The 21492-nt window shown below is 35.9% G+C and overlaps 3 protein-coding genes across 5 annotated transcripts; all 3 read right to left on the bottom strand.

Annotated features, from left to right (window-relative positions):
• Positions 1 to 646: 646 nt before the first annotated feature.
• Positions 647 to 4952, bottom strand: LOC127416060 (gap junction alpha-1 protein-like). 2 transcript variants are annotated; one of them, XM_051655175.1, is made up of 2 exons: positions 4800 to 4952; positions 647 to 2727 (listed from the first exon to the last, which is right to left on the bottom strand). In XM_051655175.1, exon 2 carries the CDS (start codon positions 2709 to 2711, stop codon positions 1569 to 1571), a length of 1143 nt encoding a protein of 380 aa, XP_051511135.1. In that variant the 5' UTR covers positions 2712 to 2727; positions 4800 to 4952; the 3' UTR covers positions 647 to 1568. The 2 variants fall into 2 exon arrangements, with proteins under 2 accessions (XP_051511135.1, XP_051511136.1); XM_051655176.1 differs by having other exon boundaries at positions 647 to 2723; positions 4800 to 4937.
• A 1141-nt stretch (positions 4953 to 6093) lies between these two features.
• LOC127416068 (gap junction Cx32.2 protein-like) lies at positions 6094 to 19740 on the bottom strand. Of its 2 annotated transcripts, none has more exons than XM_051655186.1 (3): positions 19699 to 19740; positions 7731 to 7792; positions 6094 to 7227 (listed from the first exon to the last, which is right to left on the bottom strand). In XM_051655186.1, the coding sequence occupies exon 3, from the start codon at positions 7203 to 7205 to the stop codon at positions 6369 to 6371; it is 837 nt and encodes a 278-aa protein (XP_051511146.1). In that variant the 5' UTR covers positions 7206 to 7227; positions 7731 to 7792; positions 19699 to 19740; the 3' UTR covers positions 6094 to 6368. The 2 variants fall into 2 exon arrangements, with proteins under 2 accessions (XP_051511146.1, XP_051511145.1); XM_051655185.1 differs by lacking the exon at positions 19699 to 19740 and adding an exon at positions 8135 to 8351 and having other exon boundaries at positions 6098 to 7227.
• LOC127416069 (gap junction Cx32.2 protein-like) lies at positions 17289 to 19839 on the bottom strand. Its single transcript, XM_051655188.1, has 2 exons — positions 19699 to 19839; positions 17289 to 19009 (listed from the first exon to the last, which is right to left on the bottom strand). The coding sequence occupies exon 2, from the start codon at positions 18985 to 18987 to the stop codon at positions 18151 to 18153; it is 837 nt and encodes a 278-aa protein (XP_051511148.1). The 5' UTR covers positions 18988 to 19009; positions 19699 to 19839; the 3' UTR covers positions 17289 to 18150.
• Between the last annotated feature and the right edge of the window lie 1653 nt (positions 19840 to 21492).

Below are 21492 nucleotides of genomic sequence, written 5' to 3'. Positions count from 1 at the left end.
ACAATAGTGGAATTAACATGAAATATCACTACCTTAGTGTTTTTCCAATTTTAAAGCCCATTTTTTGTTATTTACCAGATGCAAAATTTTGCCATAGCCACTCGCCATCCAAAAACCACAGATTTTGCAAAAGAAACTGTTGAGGTGTAGTGATTTTACACTGTGTAATGTTGTCAAATAAATTAGTTACATGCATAACAGATAACTTTTTTGTCATTTTTGCATCAAATAACACCCTAGCCAAACATTTCAGTGCAAACACCATTGTAGCTGAAGGATCCATGAGCGAATGATAACCAATGTACTATGATGCAAAATTTGAAAATCAAAACAAAAGAATGTCCATAATGAAATTTCACCTACTAGTGTTTGGTAGTTATGGAGCTACGCTGGCATATATCTCTTAATATTACTGACTAAATATTAGTCCAGCTCTAGAAAGCAGTCTTCTAAAAACTCACATTTGTGACATAGTTAGCTTGATTTACAGTACTAAATCTCTATTTCTCAAGCAGCAATGATTACATTGAGTTAAAAAAATCATTCACTCAAAAGGTAAGACAAAAAAAAAAATCTATAATTCTAATTCAATCCTGCCTCCTTCACCACTCCCACCCCCACCCCAGCCCACCCCCCCCCCCCCCCATCAACAGATGAAAATAAAATGGCATTTTAAAAAGAGAACAGAAGTAAAGCCTTTCTCTCACAGACTCTTTAGAGTACAATTTCTTCAAAAATAAGAAGTCAAGCCGTGTAACAGTTGGTACAGCAGCTTAGTCCACACATAGACACTTCCATTTCATACCACCACCCAAAACAACAAATATCATCAAATAACAAAAAACCGACACCACATAAATTCAAAGTTTATCAGGAAAATGACAGTCACACTGTGATTTATAAAAGCCTCACCTTAATGTACTGCTGAAATTTTGATTATTGTCAATAAATATGTAATTGGATAGTATTAATTATGTAAATGTTACCTTGAGTAGTAGTCAATCTCTATCTAGTGGTGGATATCCTGTTAGTCTTTTATGAATAAATAAATATTAGTTCATGAACACTAGGGGCCTGTTGGACAACATGGATTTGAGATCATGAATATGAGTGACAAAATAACTGGAATCAACTGAGATCCAACTGAAAGTGTGATTTGGGGGTTAGAATACAATTCTACACATAGAAGTGCAATACGTTAAAATGGGATCATTGTGTGGCATTTTGAAAAAAATAAAAAAAAAATAAAAACATACAATCAAATCAAAATCAATCACAACAAGGCATATTTTGGTGGGTTGAATTGAGAGATAAGCCAGGTTCGCCCCGCTTGTGTCCTTCGAGCCCCTGGCTGTTCAGTTGTTAGGGCATGTTAGCTCTGCTAGTTTCAACATCATTATTAATGAATAGTACCTCCAGCAGTGTGAGTAATTTTATGTCTCTGTATCAACTAGATTCTAGTGAGGAACATGTGCAGAATTAGCCCCGTCCCCTCTGTAGAGGAAACAAGCCCGTCTCACTTCCTGCGTCAGTCCTCTTATGTTGTGACACTGCACCAAGTTGTACAGCTAGACATCCAAATCATCGGGCCTCGCTCGACTGCTTATGCGGCTGCTGGCCCGGCTGCACGGCCGTGCGTCAATCAACGCTAATGGCTGCAGCTCGTGACCTGCCGTTAGTTTCTTGTGCTCGTGCGTATCGTCAGGGTACTCAAAGGCCTGAGCGTGTGAATTGGAGATGGTGCTACCGTTCTGGCCTAGACGATTTTGCTCTGTGCTGTAGTTGGCCCAGTTCTGCTCATTGGCCTGCTTGTTGTAATTGCGACAAGAGTTGGTCCGCTCGCCGGTCGCTAGCTTGTAGCCTGGCGGTGACATCGGCGAAAGTGGCGCGGTTGGTGAGGAGCAACCGTTGTAGAATGCATATTTTGTGGGGGACAGTTCCTTAGGCGTAGGGCTCAAGGTGCCGGTTGCGAACTGGTATTGTTTATCTTTGAAGCGGTCTTTGATCCGTTTGAATGACACATAGAATAGCTCGATAACGTTAAGCACAAGCGAGACCAGAGAAACCACTAGCATGAAGATAATAAAGACAGTCTTCTCCGTGGGCCTAGAGAGGAAACAGTCCACCCGCTGGGGGCAAGGCAAGCGCTCGCAGGTGTACACGGCTGACAGACTGAAGCCGTAAAGAAACCACTGTATTAGCAGGAAGCCCACCTCAAAGAACGACTTGAAAAGGATGCTCACAATGTAGGTGCGCAGGAGAGCACCCTTCATCTTCACCTTGCCGTGTTCCTGCAGGCCATGCTTGAGCTTCTTGAACTCGATGTTCTTCAGATGGATCTCCACATCACCTCCGTCGTTCTGTACCACCTTCAGCTCCTCCACTTTACGGTTCAGCTTCTCCTCTTTGTGGATCAGGTAAAATACATGCGCTAGGTACAGTAGCGTAGGGGTGGACACAAAGATGATCTGCAGCACCCATAAGCGCACATGCGAGATGGGGAACGATTTATCGTAGCAGACATTTTCACAACCAGGCTGCAGGGTGTTACACTGGAAAGCTGACTGCTCGTCCCCCCAGGCCGACTCCACTGCTGTTCCCAGAACTAGAATCCGAAAGATGAAGAGCACAGAGAGCCAGATCTTCCCACCGGCTGTGGAGTAGGCCTGCACCTTGTCAAGGAGCCTTCCCAGAGCACTCCAGTCACCCATCTTGAGAGAGTTCTAGCTGAAAAGAGAAAGCTGGGATGTAATATTGTGTATTTTTTGGCATATAAAAAGCACATGATGAGAGAAAGTAGGCTTCGGTACCTAATGGGGATATCATTAGGAAAATAATCATGATTTGAATTTAAGATTAACATAACAGATTAATTTAAGGTTAATTTAAGATTAACCTTTGGATTTAGATCGCTCAGATAACAAACATGAGGCTCTTTAGGGATGTTAGAGAACTAGTTCACCCAAAAATGAAAGTTATGTTGTCATTCAGTCACCTTCATGCCATTCCAAACCTGTATGACTGTCTTTAATCCATGGAACACAAAAGGAGATGTTCTTAACTAAATACCATCACATTAGTTTTTGCAGAACGTGAGTATTCATCTTCTGATTAAAATATCCTAAAGGCCACTTTATTATCAAGAAAACATGGTTAAGCAACAAGGAGATTGCTTTACTGGGGAATTTAAGGTGCTTATCTCTCAAGGTGTTTATTCTTCCAGTCACAGCAGAGGTTTTGAAATAAAACAATAATATTCACTTGTAATTACAGCTGAATTGGGAAGCAAGCCCTTTATTAATTCTTCTGTGTTATGGAAAGTCATAAGGAACTGTTGAAGACGTTCTGAAGAACTGCCTGACTCATGTGCTGCTATAGGCATAAAGAGCAGCATCTCTTTAATATCCTGGACATATTGCCGGCTCTGTGGCACAAACCAAATCCTCCCACAAAAAAACAGTTTAAATAGGGTATATTGAATGTACAGTATATTATGAATTTCTGCAATAAAGTCCACAAGCCGCAAGAGTTATTGTGGAAGAAGTTTAAAAATTTGTCCTTTTAAGGCTCTTTAAAAATATTCATAGTTCCATTTAAAACCACATCCACCTAAAGAGCCCTTGTAGGCTGAATTGGTTCTTTGTGTTAGGGTTTAAGATTCTTTACACCTGCACTTTCGATGCAGGTTTCTTCATGGAACCTCCAGAAGGACTATATGCTATCATTTAAAAATGGTTCTGCTATTTTTACAAGCCAAAGAACCATTTTTCTGATGCAATTTTAGAACCATTCAGTGAAATGACTGACAAATTAGTTTTGTCTGTCTGTAATGACTCTATGAGGCCAAACTGTTGCATATTAGGCTACTGAATTTAGAGATGCGTTCAATATCTGGTAGGCCTATATAGTAATTCATTTGAATCTGAAAGATAACACAACTGTATGTGACCCTTTAATCTGACCAATTTACTATGCTGTCCAACTGTTTGATACATGCCCAAAATTGTACGAACAAATAAAATAAAATAAAACGAACTGATATTTGTATTTACATTTGATAAAATAAGTAGTCTACATAGAAATCAGATATGAACGCTTGAGGATTGCAGGTTCAACATATGAACAGCACCCCCTATTGCGCGTTATTGAAAAAGGCATCCCGTTTCTTCCCTGTAAGAAGTGTACTATTACCGTTATAAAACAAAGTAAAAAAAAGACTAAACGTTTTTTTTTTGTTTGTTTGTTTGTTTTTATTTTTTTTTTAGCTGATTATAGAAAAAAACAAAACAAATGTTATAATTAGTTCCAGTTCATTCATCATGTTCTTGATTCCTTCATACTTTTTCTTTCAAAACTTTTAAAACTTTTTTCCAGACACAATTTTTTTTTTGTATGGAATTTTCAATGATTTCATTTATTTGTTTTGATTAAGAAAAAAATGCCTGTTAAATCTCATTTTCACGCCGAAAGTAGCTTTCATATTTTATGTGAATAAAATATCATATCATGATCAATATGACTATAATTTATTATAAGAGTCAGATTATAGCAGTATTACAAACGTCTAAATTCACAAGTTTAGTTCAGTTAGTTAAAGTTAAAATTCCATTTGATAAGAGCCGTTTAAAAACTTTTACATTTGTTTAAAAAAAATGGGGAAAAAGAAGAAAAAACCAAAAAGAAGAAGAAGAACAACAACAACAACAACAAGAAAAAAATGATTAACTTTCCATTAGTTTCGCTGTGGAGATAAATCAAAAGTTTCTGAAAAAATTTTTGAGACTTTGTGTAAATTTTACCTGGAGAGAAGTAAAGAGAGGAGAGCCCTGTAGGGACTTACTCCGTCACTTCTGAAGATCAGGCACCAAATCCCAAGCAGAGCGACTATGGAGAAACTGAGACACACATGTCAAACTTTCCTCGCTTATAAGAGAGTCAGAGGAAAGAATGTGCAAAGCAGACGCACAAAGTTTGGAGAAGTCACATGACTGTCGACGTCACGAAATTTTTGGGTCCTCCTCATGCATTCTCTCTTTATAAACTTCTTCTAAGAAGAGCAGATGTTTCTCTTGAAAATTTTAAGAAATTGTCTAGAAATTCTGTAACATTTTATAGTGGCTTTAATACATCATTAACAAACATTAGGCTATAAATGAATTTTCATATTATTATTTTCATATTATATTATATTAGGCATATATTATATTATATCATATTATCATGAAATTTTTGAATAAAAAAATCTGTTAAGCATTATATTATCATGTAACATTGTTTGTTAATGTTATTACTGAAAGTTATACTAACGTTTTGACTGAGTTTTAAAAATAAAACTTTTATAGCCTACACTAAAAAAAAATAATAATAAAAAAAATAAAGATTTATGCATTTTAATTTACTAACAAATGCACATAAAATTGAATTTAGTAATTTTCAACCAAATTAAATACAAAATATCAAATACTTTCTATAAATATTTATAATTATTAAATAATGAATATGTCTTAATTAAATAAACATTACATAATTAATAAATATTTTATTATTCTTTGACTATGTATCCTTTTGTTATCTTCACTCAAAAAATCTGTTATTTTTTTAGTATTGCGCATTTCAATCATACACAATTTCTATCAAACTAAAGTGAGCAATCTTTAACAAAATTAAATTAATAAATCTTAAATATAATTTAATTTAGTTATTACTGCAATTTGAGGGAAATTTGTTATGAAATCGAAATGTTTAAAACAATATATATATATATATATATATATATATATATATATATATATATATATATATATATATATATATATTAGTGTTTGTTGTGATGGAGACCATTGTGTAATTGTCTTTTGCTTGCATTAAAGTTCTTTAAAAAAAAAAAAAAAAAAATACATATAAATACAATTTCTTTATGATCTTTCTTTTTTCACTTCCATTGATACAATTAAAAGCGAATTAAATCTAAATTGCTTTGACACACATTGATAGATTATTATTCTAGATTATAGATCAATCATTCATTATACTGCATGCATAATTATCTCAATATTTATTTTTGGTGAAAGCACAAAAGACATTGAAGATCTTTCGATATTCTATGTTTAACAATAAATGCAGACAAATTGTGTAAATTTGTTAAGTGCGTTATTTATTTAATTTGTTGTTGATTTTTTTATTGACAGAGACAAAGAGAAACATAATTCACTGGCCTTGTAGAGTTAGTGTGTGCAACTTGAAAGGTTACCGCGCCATCTAGTGTACAATTAACGAAAGTGAATAGGCAGAGTGTTTCCTTTATTATAATACTACTGTTAATGTTGATTACATGGTAGTATATATTTTAATAGGCACATTGACTGACTCTAAAGCTGAGATCTGGCCGTGTTAAGGCCGCCTTTGCTTTGGTCCCACCTGTTTTGAAGGGCCATGTTTAGCTCATTGTGTCTCATTCCATTAACAGGATCAAGTTCTACAGAAAACGGTGAAGGATATCTGGTATCATGAGCATACATTATCTCCCTGTATTTCTGTTTTTTCCCAGTTATCCTCTTACAAAGCAAATAGAATATTTCTAGAACATTTAAAGCCAGAGACACGCATGCTACAACCAGCATGAAAATAATGAAGATGGTTTTCTCTGTGGGTCTAGACATGAAACATTCAGTCACAACCGTACAGGGTAATTGTTCACAGTGGAACTTATGCTCCATGATAAATCCAAACAGATAATACTGTCCAACAATAAAAGCAATTTCTAATATGATCTTAATAAACAGTTGAGTCAAGTAGCTACCCAGCATGCTGCCTTTAATAATGACTTTGCCCTTTTCATTTGAGTATTTCGGTGACTTTGCCATTGGGTTCATTTTCAGCTCCTCTCTCAGTTTGTTCTCTTGGTGAATGACGTGCACCACGTGACCCAGATACACCAACGTTGGAGTAGATATGAAGATGATCTGCATCACCCAGAAGCGAACATGTGAGATGGGGAACTTCCAGTCATAGCACACGTTCTCGCAACCAGGTGTGTTTGTGTTGCATACTAAGTTAGATCGTTCATCACTCCAAACGTTCTCAGCTCCAGCTCCCAAAACCAGGATTCTGAATATGAAGAGGACAGTCATCCATATTTTGCCGATCACAGTGGAGTGGGACTGCACCTTGTCCAGTAAAGCAGAGAGAAACCCCCAGTCTCCCATGTTCTCAGTTGCTTAGGGCATCCTGGAGGATAAATTGATGCATTACACTGAATTATACACGCTCACTTTTTAAAGGAAATCATGGTGATCACACTACAGGGTAAATTCTAGTAAATTGGGTCATTTGAAAGTGACCCAATGTTCCTGAATTTCCCCTAACAGTACAGAATTTTAATTTCAGTCATCATTCACTTTCAATGTATGGAAAAAATGATGTAATAAAAATCAATAGAGACTAAGGCCAACATTCTGCATAGCATTTCCTTTCGTGGTCCACGGAAGAATAAAAAAAGTAATACAGGTTTGGAACAACATGAGGGTGAGTAAATAATGACAGAATTTTCACTTTTGGTTGAGGTATTACTTTATGAAATATTGAACAATGGCAATCAAGCCAATTGTCAATTTTCCCCAAATCATATTCATAGACAGCCACAAACTGAAAATGATTTTTCTGCTGTTTTCACTTCCCAAAAATATTTCTAACACAGTTAAAGGAGTCATGTCTTACCTATTCTTACTTACCAATTATTGCTATGGAGAAAAAACTTTTAGATGCCTTGTGGTTTTAATGCACCTGTCGCCACCTTGTAGAAATATGACATCATAGCCACAGATTAGAGATAAACAAATAAATGAAAAAAAACAAACAAACAACAAAAAAACAAAAACAAAGGAAAAACAGCCAAATAAAAATGGTTTTGGGGTTTACTGATTTTGGTGATCTGAAACTTTAGAGGCTATAAAGTAGAAGCTTCTACTTTATATAGTGTTACAGACAGAATCATGCTGTTTCTGTAATTTAATAAAGATGCTAAAAATGTAACTCTTCATCAGTATATTGCTTGAATATATTCAACATTTAAGTTACAGCCTATATAGAATACATTACATTTTTATACTCCAAAAATATCCCAACATTTTCATACCTGGACAGATGGCTCCCAATGTGAATTATCACGTAAAACTACAACTTAGTATTTAAATGAACTATTTCCTTTATCAGCTTGTTTTATTCTGAGATTATTAAATTATTAAATTACAACTCTGCCATTAAAACCTGGAAAAACAGGCTCTCAGTCAAGACTCGATTGTTTAGATTAGTCATCTTGTATGTTTGAAGTGTGATTTATCTATATCTGAAGGGACACTGAATGCCCCACCCAACATGATGGAAGAAAACCAGTCTAAACCAGACAATTTCACTTCTCTGTTTTATGTCTAAGGAAGATGTTCTCACAAAGAGTCACGTTGAGAGTGTATTGCATACATTCACACACTGGTGAAATTTGGCTGCATCATCAGTCTTGATTATATCACTGGATGAAAGCATTGATTGTGGTGGTGGTGGTGTGGTGTAGGCAGGGTTGGGAGGGTTACTTTTGAAATGTATTCCACTACAGATTATAGAATACATGCTGTAAAATGTAATTTGTAATGCATTCCGTTGGATTACTCAAGGTCTGTAACATATTCTAAATACTTTGGATTACTTCTTCAGCACTGGTAGATTTTTTCACTTGTTTTGACTATAAAAACTCTGCCAGTACAGTAAGACAAAATACACATGTTAAAAATACATTCTCTGAAAAACCTAAATATCTTATGCAGTGTTGTTTCTATAAAAAGATAAATCAAATTGATCTTGTTTTAAGGATTTTTAGATATTTTTACAGGAAAACAATACAAAAATTCTTATCAAGAATACGATTTTTGCCTTAATATCAAAGGTCTTACTAGAAAAAAAGAAATTATGATCCAGCGTGAATTTTCTTGATAAAAAAATATGATCATGCCTGGTAACATGTGCATGTAAAATGGCTAGAAATAGCATTTTAGCTTAGCATAAAGCTGACAATTTACACAAGGTTTATTTCTATTTCTTCTGCTCCAAACTTACTTCAAACTTACTTCTCTGTCTGCTCGTATGAATGTAACACATCATAAGAAATTGTTTCACCGCTGTTCAAAAGCACTTTGGATCGCATCATTTATATGTAGAAATGTTTTCCATCTGAAAGGACTAAATATAAAATGAAACAAATGACAATAAAATGCAAAGTAATCTCTTCAGTAATCAAATTCTTTTTGAATGTAACTGTATTCTAATTACCAATGATTTAAATTGTAACTGTAGTGGAATACAGTTACTTATATTTTGTATTTTAAATACGTATTCCCATTACATGTATTCTGTTACTCCCCAAACCAGGGTGTAGGGCAGGTAATTGAAAGGATGCTGGTTTGATCCCCTTAAGGATTGACAATCACTGTGAAACACTGCCAGTCAAAGGTTCACTACTATACTGTATTATACTATATTTTTTTAAAAACAAAATTTTTTATTCACGTTGGATCATTTCTTTTTTCTAGTAAGACCTTTGATATAAGAGCAAAAATCGTTTTTTTGTTTTGTTTTTTTTTTATCCCGTTTTCTCCCCAATTTGGAATGCCCAATTCCCACTACTTAGTAGGTCCTCTTGGTGGCGCGGTTACTCATTTCAGTCCAGGGGGCAAAGGACAAGTCTCAGTTGCCTCAGCTTCTGAGACAGTCAATCCGTGCATCTTATCACGTGGCTCGTTGTGCATGACGCTGTGGAGACTCCCAGCATGTTGAGGCTCATGCTACTCTCCGCGATCCACGCACAATTTACCACGCACCCCACAGAGAGCGAGAACCACTAATCGCGACCACAAGGAGGTTACCCCACGTGACTCTACCCTCCCTAGCAACCGGGCCAATTTGGTTGCTTAGGAGACCTGGCTGGAGTCACTCAGCACACCCTAAAAATAGTTTTCTTGATAACAATTTTTGTATTGTTTTCCAGTAAAAATATCTAAAAATCCTTAAAACAAGATCAGTTTGATTTATCTTGTTTTAGAAACAACACAGCATAAGATATTTAGGTTTTTTAGAGAATGTATTTTTAACATTAAGTGTATTTTGTCTTACTGTACTGGTAGAGTTTCTCTAGTCAAAACAAGTGAAAAAAATCTACCAGTGCTGAAGAAGTAATCCAAAGCATTTAGAATATGTTACTGATCTTGAGTAATCTAATGGAATACATTACAAATGACATTTTACAAACATTTCAAAAGTAACACTCCCAACCCTGACTGTACTGTACTGTATTATTCTATATTGTACTCTACTGTGCTGTGCTACTATACTATAATATACTGTACTGTACTGTACTATTCTATATTGAACTCTACTGTGCTGAGCTACTATAATATACTGTACTGTACTGTGATATTCTATATTGTACTCTACTGTGCTGTGCTACTATACTATATTATACTATACTATACTATACTGTACTGTGCTATACTGTACTGTGCTATTCTATATTGTACTCTACTGTGCTGTGCTACTATACTATACTAAATTGTACTTTACTGTACTATACTGTAAAGTGCTACTACAGTATAATGAAGTACTTTACTGTACTGCATTATTCTTTATACTATATTATATTGTACTATAATTTATTGTACTCTAATGTGCAGTGCTACTATAATGGAATTGTTTACTGTGCTGTACAATTCTATACTATATTGCACTGTACTTTACTGTATTATACTACATTATATTGTACTGTACTGTACTACACTATAATGTGCTGCACTATACTATACTATACTATACTATACTTTACTCTTTTGTACTTTACTATATTGTACTGTACTGTTCTATACTGTGCAGTTCTGTATTGTACTATGTTATACTTTATTTTACTGTACTATACTATACTGTAGTGTCCTGTACTGTACTGTACTATACTAACCATAATATTTCCCATGATCTTTTGATCTATAGGATTATGTTTAAAATCTTGAATGTTTTTTTGACAAATCTAAATTGTGCCTTCATGACAAAATAACATTTTAATTAATTTTTTTAAGTGGACGATTTATGCCAGGTAGTGATGGAAAAACGGCCATCAAGTGCCAACCATACATGTGAACTAATTTAATATTTTTAAAGCATCCCAGGTGGATGTGTCATAAAGTTGGTTGAGATGATGCCCGGAGTGTGCAGATTTGTAATCTAGACCAGTAATTCCCAACCTATGAACATTCGCCAAAGCCCTCTTCGATTTACGTGCGTCAAACATGTGTACAGCTAAAAGGTCTAATTTACCAACAAACATCACTGCGAAAGACCGTGCAAAACAATACCCGCATGTTTTACACGAAAGTGGAGGCAAACTATTTTGTTCTACGACCATGCAACATTGTCGTAGAACATAAAAGAAAATCAACTCTGGAGAGTCACTTTTCCTCTGAAAAATGGCTGCTGTGCCTAAAATGCCAAGGCAAATCACCATGACTGAAGCAACTGCATCAAGGTTTGTGGCGACTGCTGAAAGTATTGAGGTGAGTGCAAGATTCTAGATCACATAAAACTTGATAGATTAGTAAAATGTAAACTATGTGAGAGAGCTGGAAACTGGCTTAGGGTTATGGGTGGGTTGAAGCGCATTTTTTTTCTGTTCTGTTGGTTGTTCAGGATTTGTTTGTTACATCAATTTTGGAAAGTGGTCTATATAATTTTTCCTTGGGGACACAATTTATCTTTACATGTCAATATGTCACACTTTAATATAGGTAAAATTTTTCTCTCCATGTGGAATGTTAATGGGCTGGGGCACCCTATAAAAAGAAGGTTGTATCTTTCTTTATGTGTAAAAATATGATATAGTGTTCCCTCAAGAAATGCACCTTTCTTCACAGCATGTGTTTTGCAGTGCTGGTTCGAGTAAGAGCAGGGAAGTCATCACATTGATAAGTAACATTTACAATTCAAATGTCTCAAACAGATCAAAGATAATTTAGGAAGAGTCATTATTGTTTTGGCTGAAATACAGAGGCAAAACCTTATTTTGGCTAATATTTATGCAACCAACGCTGATGATCAAAACTTTTTTATAGATCTTGAGGGGAAGCTACAAGCCACTGGGATCCTTCATGATATGGTTTTGGGTGAAGACTTCAATCTTTTAATGGATCCAGTCCTTGATCATAGTGATGCAAAAGTGTGTAGACCCTTTAGAGCAACATTGACACATCAGAGGATGTGTAAAAATATTGGTCTTACAGACATTTGGAGACTTCTGAATCTATCAGGGAGGGACTTCACTTTTTTCATCAGTTCATAAGATTTACTTTAGAATAGATTTTTTATATATATCTAAGCTCAACAGGGAACATTATATTTTCAGATCATGCTTTGGTGTGTTTAGAGATGTTGCTGCATATAGAGAAAAGAAAATCATATAGATGGTGCTTTAATACATCCCTTATACAAAACCCTGAATTTCAACAAATTTTAAAGACAGAAGTCAGTGTTTATGTAGAAACCAACTGGTCCTCAGTGTCCTCTGTGGGCGTTGCATGGGAGGCACTTAAGGCAGTTCTTAGGGGGCGGATCATACAAAATGTCTTATTCATTAAAAAGAACAAAGCACAAGAATTCATAGATTTGGAAAAGAGTATTAAAGTGCTGAAACGCCAAATGTCAACCAATGGTCTTAGGGAGTTGACCCAGCTAAAATATAGGTACAATACTATTCTGTCACAGAAGGTTGAGTTTTGGTTATGTAGAGCAAGACAACTTCTTGTCAGATACATAAAACAAAGAGAGTTTTTTTTTTTTTTTTTCACCATTCCTTCAGTGAAGTCTTCTGATAGCAATATACAGTAGTGGCCATAAATATTGGCCAGATTGAAAATAAAATCTGCATTGTTTATCCTTTTGATCTTTCATTCAAAAAATTGACAAAAATCTAACCTTTAATTGAAGTAAAACCATTGAAATAGGGGAAATATTTCTCCAAAATGCATTGGCCAGAATTATTGTCACCCTTTTATTCAATACTTTTTGCAGCCTCCCTTTGCCAAGATAACAGCTCTGAGTCTTCTCTTATAATGCCTAATGAGGTTGGAGAACACCTGGCAAGGGATCTGAGACCATTGCTCCATACAGAATCTCTACAGATCCTTCAAATTCAGAGGTCCATATTGGTGGACTCTCCTCTTCAGTTCATCCCACAAATTTTCTATGGGGTTCAGGTCAGGGGACTGGGATGGCCATGGCAGAACCTTGATTTTGTGGTCAGTGAACCATTTTTGTGTTGATTTTGATGTTTGTTTTGGATCATTGTCCTGCTGAAAGATCCAACCAGGGCCCATTGTAAGCTTTCTGGCAGAGGCAGCCAGGTTTTGATTTTTATCTGTTGGTATTTGATAGAGTCCGTGATGCCATGTATCCGAACAAGATATCCAGGACCTCTGGTAGAAAAACAGCCCCACAACATTAAAGATCCAGCACCACATTTAACCGTGGGCATTGGGTACTTCTTTATCTCTGTGTGCGCCAAACCCATAACTGGTGTTTGCTGCCAAAAAGCTCTTTTTTGCTTCATCTGACCATAGAACCCGGTTGTATTTGAAGTTCCAGTAGTGTCTAGCAAATTGAAGACGTTTGAGTTTGTTGTTGGATGAGAGCAGAGGCTTTTTTTTCTTGAAACCCTCCCAAACAACTTGTGGTGATGTAGGTGATGTCTGAATATTTTTATTTTATTTTTATTTTTTTATTTTTTTTTAGATTTCTGACCCCAAGACCCAACTAATTTCTGCAATTCTCCAGCTGTGTTACTTGGAGATTCTTTGGCCACTTGAACCATCCTGCTCACTGTGCGTGGAGACAATATAGACACACATCCTTTTCCAGGCCGATTCTTAAGATCTCCAGTTGATTGGAACTTGTTAATTATTGCGCTAATGGTGGAAATGGGCATTTTCAATGCTTTGGCTATTTTCTTATAGCCACTTCCCATTTTGTGAAGCTCAACAACATTTTGCCGCACATCAGAACTATATTCTTTAGTGTAACCCACTGTGATTGATGATTAAGGGAATTTGGCCTGTGTGTTACCTCATATTTATACCGCTGTGAAACAGGAAGTCATGGCTGAACAATTTCATGTTCCTAGTCACCCAAGTGCACTAAAAAATTTAAAATATGAAGGGGAATATACTTCATATATATTTTACTCATAAGAATTTCTAGGGGTGCCAATAATTGTGACCAACATGTTTTGGAGACAAATATTTATTTAATAATGAAATATGTCCCCTCTTTCAATTGTTCTACTTCAATTAAATGTTAGATTTTTGTAAATTTTTGGAATGAAAGATCAAAAGGATAAACTATGTAGATTTTTTTTCACAGCTTTCTTTGCTCATATTTACAGTGGGTACTAATATTTTTGGCCACTACTGTATTTAATTCTGCCACAGATATTAATAAAGCCTTGAAAGAATTCTATTTAGATCTTTATAGCTTCATGTCTTCGTCTACTGATAAGGATTTTAGCAACTTTGTAGAGCCATTAGAACTTCCTAAATTGACGAGTGACCAAAAAAACTCTCTTGACTCAGATATTAATTTGGAGGAGCTTGTTGAGGTAATTAAAGCCTTGACAACAGGTAAGGCATTGGGGCCAGATGGTATTGCCACAGAATTTTTTAGATTTTATGTCACAGTACTGGTTCCACATATGTTGGAAGTTTACATGGAGTCATTAAAGAGAGGTGAACTATCGCCAACCATGATGCAAGCCCTGAACATTCTCATTCTTAAAAAAAGATAAAGACTCAAATTAATGTAAAAGTTTTCATCCAATTTCCCTGATCCAGTTAGATGTAAAAATATTGTCTAGCATTCTGGCTAATCAAATAAGTAGAGTAATTACATATATTATACATGTAGATCAAGTGAGGTTTATTCATGGTCGTAGTTCTTCTGATAATATTAGACATTTTATAAATATTATGTGGTCTGTAACGAATGATCAGACCCCGATCGCTGCCATCTCACTTGATGCCGAGAAGGTGTTTGACAGGGTGGAATGGGACTATCTTTTTAAGATTTTGGAAATGTAGGAGTTTGGGAACACCTTTATTGGGTGGATTAAGTTCATTTATAAACAACCGTTAGTAGCAGTACAAACCAATGGATTCATTTCACATTATTTTTCTCTTGGTAGGGGAACCCGGAAAGGCTGTCCTCTCTCCCCTTTATTGTTCTGTCTTGTCAAGGAACCATTAGCAGACGAGGATGATTTTCCTGGTGTTGTAGCAGGAGGTGTGGTGCATAAACTTCTACTCTATGCAGATAATATATTATTATTTGTCTCCGACCCTAGTAGATCTATGCCTAGCATCCATCAAATTATTCATTCCTTCTCCAAATTTTCAGGATACAGGGTGAATTGTTTAAATTGGAAGCTCTTGCTCTGACAGCATATTACCTTACCACGGCTTTCTAACCTGGTGCCTTTCAATTGCCCAAGCAAAGCATGAAGTATTTAGGCATTTTATTTCCAGAAAATTTGAGAGATTTAGTTAATTAATTTTGATCCATTAATGAAAATTTTCTTGTGTGATGTGGATAGATGGGCTTCACTACATTTGTCTTTGGCTGGGAAGGTCAATGTAATAAAAATGAATTGTATCCCAAAATTCAATTATCTACTACAGTCTCTCCCTTTAGAAGTTTGTCTATATTATTTTAAACAATTTGATAGAATATCTAAGTCCTTTATTTGGAATGGTAAACGACCTTGGTTGCATTTCAGTAAGTTACATAGACAAAGGAGGTGACAAAGGAGGTGTAGGCCTCCCCCAAATTTTGTTTTATAACTATGCTTTTAATCTTAGACACTTGGCCCATTGGTCTCTTCTGAGAGAGTCCCTCCCTGCCCCAATCTCGCCATTGTAAAGTCTTTCTATCAAACTGCCTGGAGAAGTAAGTATGCATTCCATTATATCACACTTACATTCAGTATGGATAAAGGTTTCCCATTTGTTCAATTTTGATATTTGTGTTTCTCAAGCATATGGCTGAACCCCATATTGTGTATTAACAAATCCCCCTTTTGCTGGAAGGAATGGATTGAGAGGGGTGTTGTAACACTTGGTGACCTTTATGAAAATGGAGGTTTGAGATCATTTGAAAATATAACACAGCAATTTGGGATTTCTAGGTCTTAATTTTTCACATATTTACAGTTGTGCCATTTACTTTGTACTATTTTTTGTGGCAGTACACAGCCCCCTAAAGCTGCAAACACCCCCTGTATGGTGCTCACAGCCTTGGGAAAGGGGCATGAAGCATCAGTATATTATTCCTTGTTGATTCAGAGTCTTAGTGGTGGGGCTTTAACATCTCTTAAGTGGTTATGGGAAAGAGATTTGAACTTAGTATTGGAGGATGGGTAGTGGGAAATAATTTTTTTTAATTTATTTTTTAACTATTTTTAGGGATGCAAGGGTACGCCTTATTCAGTTTAAGATTTTGCATAGTTTCTACTGGACTCCCTCTAGATTGTTTAGGCTTGGTTTAAAGGACACACCTACCTGCTAGCGATGTCAGTTGTAGGATGGAGACATGGCCCATGCTCTGTGGTTCTGTGCCAAGAAACAAGAATTCTGGTTAAGAGTCCAGAATTTTATCTGTGAGGTTTTAGATACTCAAATTTAATTCTGCCCCAGACTATGTATATTAGGTGATGGGGTGGTTATTAAAGTAGGTGACAAATATATAAAAAGCTGGGTCCAAACTAGTGTAATGATTGGCAGACAAATAATTCTTAGATGATGGAAGTCAATTGGCACTCCCTCAGTTCAAGAATTGTTCACCGAATTGGGCAGGGTGGTGGCATTTGAAAAGATGCCATACAAACAGCTTGGCTGATTAGATGCATATGGTATGAAATGGGACAAATACATGACCTTTCTGGAAGGCTCTCAGTGAGGGCCATGTGGAGAGAAACCCATTTTTGTTTTGTTTTTTCTCTTTGTGTTTATATGTGTATACTTAGGCTTGGACCACAGAAACGTTTGTTGGGGGTTGGGGTGGTGTTGGGGATTGGGAGGGGGATAGGGAATTAATGGAGGTTAAGGGGGATAATGGTTGATTCTGTGCATGTATATTTTGCTTTGTTCTGTGTTATGTTTGAGAATCAACCAATAATAATGTTAATCTTAATAAATAATGACAGATAAATCATATAATACAATCCCAGTAAAACTGTTTAATCTGAAAGAAAAAATAAATAAAAATCTTCTATGAATTACATACCATACAGTCCTATTAATAAATCTATATTTAGACACCCATGTATTTTACTGTGATGAGGAACAGATGGCAGTGATGAGGGCAGTGCATTCTGGGAAACGTAGTCTGGGGGAAACAGAAAACCATAACCCACTTCAAAATAAGAGTCCTAGGAAACACAGTGACTGTGACTGTGACACTATGCTTCTGCTTGCATTGAAGTTCTTTACAAAAATAAAAATAAAAATAGACCAACATATTAGTCCTACTAAAATCTCTTTATGATTGTTCTCTTTTCACTTCCACTGATCTTAGTCCTTATACAATTAAAAGCAAATTAAATCAAAATTTATTTGGCATACATTGATAGATAATCATTAGATCATATATCAGTCATTCATCATATGCATATTTATCTCAATGTTTATTCTTGGTGAGAGCACAAAATATGTTAGTTTTTCTATGTTTAACAATAAATGCAGGGTAATAGTGTAATAATAGTTACGCATGTTCCTTGCGTTATTTATTTAATTAGGTTTTTTATATATACTGTATATATATATATATATATATATATATATATATATATATATATATATATACACTGTATATTAACGTATTAAGATGCAGAGAGAAAGAGAAATCACTGGCCTTTTAGTAACAGGAGAGTTTGTGCAAATTAAAAAATTACAGCGTCTTCTAGTGTACAATTAACAAAAGTGAAATTCTGTATAGGCTAAGTTTTACCTTTTTATTACTGTTAATGTTGATTACATTGGTAGTATGTATTTTCCCAGAACTTCTTAATGATATCTGACTCTAAAGCTGAGATTTGGCCGTGTTATGGCCGCCTTTGCTTTGGTCCCACCTGTTTTGAAGGGCCATGTTTAGCTCACTGTGTCTCATTCCTTTAACAGGATCAAGTTCTACGGAAAACGGTGAAGGATATCTGGTATCATGAGCATACATTATCTCCCTGTATTTCTGTTTTTTCCCAGTTATCCTCTTACAAAGCAAATAGAATATTTCTAGAACATTTAAAGCCAGAGACACGCATGCTACAACCAGCATAAAAATAATGAAGATGGTTTTCTCTGTGGGTCTAGACATGAAACATTCAGTCACAACCGTACAGGGTAATTGTTCACAATGGAACTTATGCTCCATGATAAATCCATAGAGATAATACTGTCCAACAATAAAAGCAATTTCTAATATGATCTTAATAAACAGTTGAGTCAAGTAGCTACCCAGCATGCTGCCTTTAATTACGACTTTGCCCTTTTCATTCGAGTATTTCGGTGACTTTGCTGTTGGGTTCCTTTTCAGCTCTTCTCTCAGTTTGTTCTCTTGGTGAATGATGTGCACCACGTGGCCCAGATACACCAACGTTGGAGTAGATATGAAAATGATCTGCATCACCCAGAAGCGAACATGTGAGATGGGGAACTTCCAGTCATAGCACACGTTCTCACAACCAGGTGTTTCAGTGTTGCATACTAAGTTAGATCGCTCGTCACCCCAAACGTTCTCAGCTCCAGCTCCCAAAACCAGGATTCTGAATATGAAGAGGACGGTCATCCATATTTTGCCAATGACAGTGGAGTGGGACTGCACCTTGTCCAGTAAAGCAGAGAGAAACCCCCAGTCTCCCATGATCTCAGTTGCTTAGGGCTTCCTGGAGAGTAAATAGATGCATTACACTGAATTATACACGCTCACTTTTTAAAGGAAAGCATGGTGATCACACTATAGGGAAAATTCTAGTAAATTGGGCCATTTGAAAAGTGACCCAATGAACCTGAATTTCCCCTAACATCACATAATTTTAGTTTCAGTCATCATTCACTTTCATTGTATAGAAAAAAAGATGTAATGAAAATGAATAGTGACTGAGGCTAACATTCTGCCTAGCATCTCCTTTTGTGTTCCACGGAGGGGAAAAGAGTAATACGGGTTTGGAATAACATGAGGCTGAGTAAATAATGACAATATTTTCATTTTTGGCTGAAGTATTCCTTTAAGTAATATGGAATACGGAACAACGGAAGTAATGGCAATAGACATTTTTTCCCCCTGATCTTATTCATAGACAGCCACAAACCGAAAATGATTTCGCTGCTGTTTTCACTTTCCAAATATATTTCGGATACACAGTTCATATGAAGACCCCGTCATATCTTACCAATTTTTTCTCACCAATTATTGCTATGGAGAAAAAAAGAAAAAACGATCTATTTCTGTAATTTAATAAAGATGCTAAAAATTAAACTAACTCTTCATTAGTATATTGCTTCAAAATATTTAACATTTAAGTTATAGCCTATATAGAATACATGGCATTTTTATACTCCAAAATATTCTTACCTGGACAGATGGCTCCCAATGTGAATTATCACGTAAAACTACCACTACTAGTAATAATGCTTGAAAGGATAATAAAACGTATATGTGTATTTAAATTATTTCCTTGGTCAGCTTGTTTTAGGATTCTGAGATTGTAAAATTATTTAATAACAACTCTTCTGTTAAAAGCTGAAATATCTGTAAATATCAGCGAGTTGGCAGACTCCCAGTCAAGACTTGACTGTTTTGATCAGTCATCTTGTGTGAAGTTTGATTTATCCATATCTGAAGGGTCACTGAATGGTCATGCTGCTCCACCCATCATGATTTAAGAAAACCAGTTTAAACCAGATAATTTAACTTCTTTGTTTTATGTCTAAGTAAGATGTGCTGAAAATTAGTCACGCTGAGATTGTAGTTGCATACATTAACACACTGGTGAAATTTGGCTGCATCATCAGTCTTGGTTATATCGATGGGTAAAAGCATTGATTGTGGTGGTGGGGTGGTGGTGTGGTGTGGTGGTGTAGTGGGTAAGTTTAGGGCTGGTAAGTAAAAGGATGCTGGTTTGAGCCTGGTAAGAAATTACAGTGACTATTGTGCCCTGGATCATGGCATTTAACCCTGTGTTACTGCAGGGGGATTGTGCCTGTAAGTGTAACACTGCCAGTAAAAGGTTCACTGCTATACTATACTATACTACAGTATACTATACCATACCACACCATACTATACTGTACTGTGTTATGCTGTGCTGTGCTGTGCTACTATACTGTACTGTGCTGTACTATAGCGTACTATCAGTGGTAATTTCTCAGGGCCAGCAAAGCCTTCTCTGCTGGCATAACATGTCTAATAAATAAATATTTTTTCATCCTTTCATTCTCATTGACCTTTTTGCCTATGTATTTTCAATCGCTTTCCACTCCTAATTCATCTACAAACGAATAGCAAAAAACAAAAAGTTTATCCAATCAGAATTTATTCCTCGGTGCTTACAAGCAAAGTGTGACAACTGTTTCACAAATCGCATGCCCGAAGCCAAAGCAGCGCGTGAGTCTGCGCTCCACCCTGTCAGGCCTTCAGAATTTCCACAGAATCCCTCAACACTGCAGTGAATAGGCATCTAAAATCAGATTGTCAGATTCATCAGCCAATCAGATTGATTTATTTGTTCTTGGTGGGTGTGGTCTTTAGGATATGTCCCAGTCCAGGCCTTCTAGCTGGCCTTGAGTGACGCAATCACGCTTTAAGTGATGTACGTAATTTGAAAGCAAAGAGCGCAAGATCTTGCTGACGAGTCGGCTATCATCACTGATGTTATTGCCACTGAGAAAGAGATCGTTATGGATTTTAAAACCTGAGATGTTCTGGATGATCGTGCGATTGATTAGTTAAACAGGAAAGGAGGGCTGATTTTCACTTCAAGCAAATTAGTAATTGCTTTTTGCATTGTTATAGCAACATCAGGAGTTTTCTAAGTGTAAATTAGGCTGCGTGAGCATTCAGTGTCGGATCAAGTTTTGAAAAGTAACCGTGTACCCTGACGAAACAAAATGTATTGCAAGCAAAATTTAAATCGCAAATATTATTAGAGAGTTTTTTCTTGGTATTAGACCTCCTTGGTTCTGGCTTTCGTGCATGGACGTGTTTTTAAAATGTCAGTTGGTATTATTAGTTGGCTGCGACGTAATATATGATAGGCATACGGAGTTTTATTCATTGTGAAACTGTGTTTTCTTAATGACATGAATCGCACTGAAGGACTAGGCTTAAAATGCACGGGCCGCGGCTACGTACTATACTATACTATAC

Source organism: Myxocyprinus asiaticus, chromosome 25 (genome assembly GCF_019703515.2).
Source record: "Myxocyprinus asiaticus isolate MX2 ecotype Aquarium Trade chromosome 25, UBuf_Myxa_2, whole genome shotgun sequence".
NCBI classification, from domain to species: domain Eukaryota; kingdom Metazoa; phylum Chordata; class Actinopteri; order Cypriniformes; family Catostomidae; genus Myxocyprinus; species Myxocyprinus asiaticus.
The sequence above is the reverse complement of the archived record's forward strand: the minus strand, read 5'-3'. Positions and strand labels throughout refer to the sequence as shown.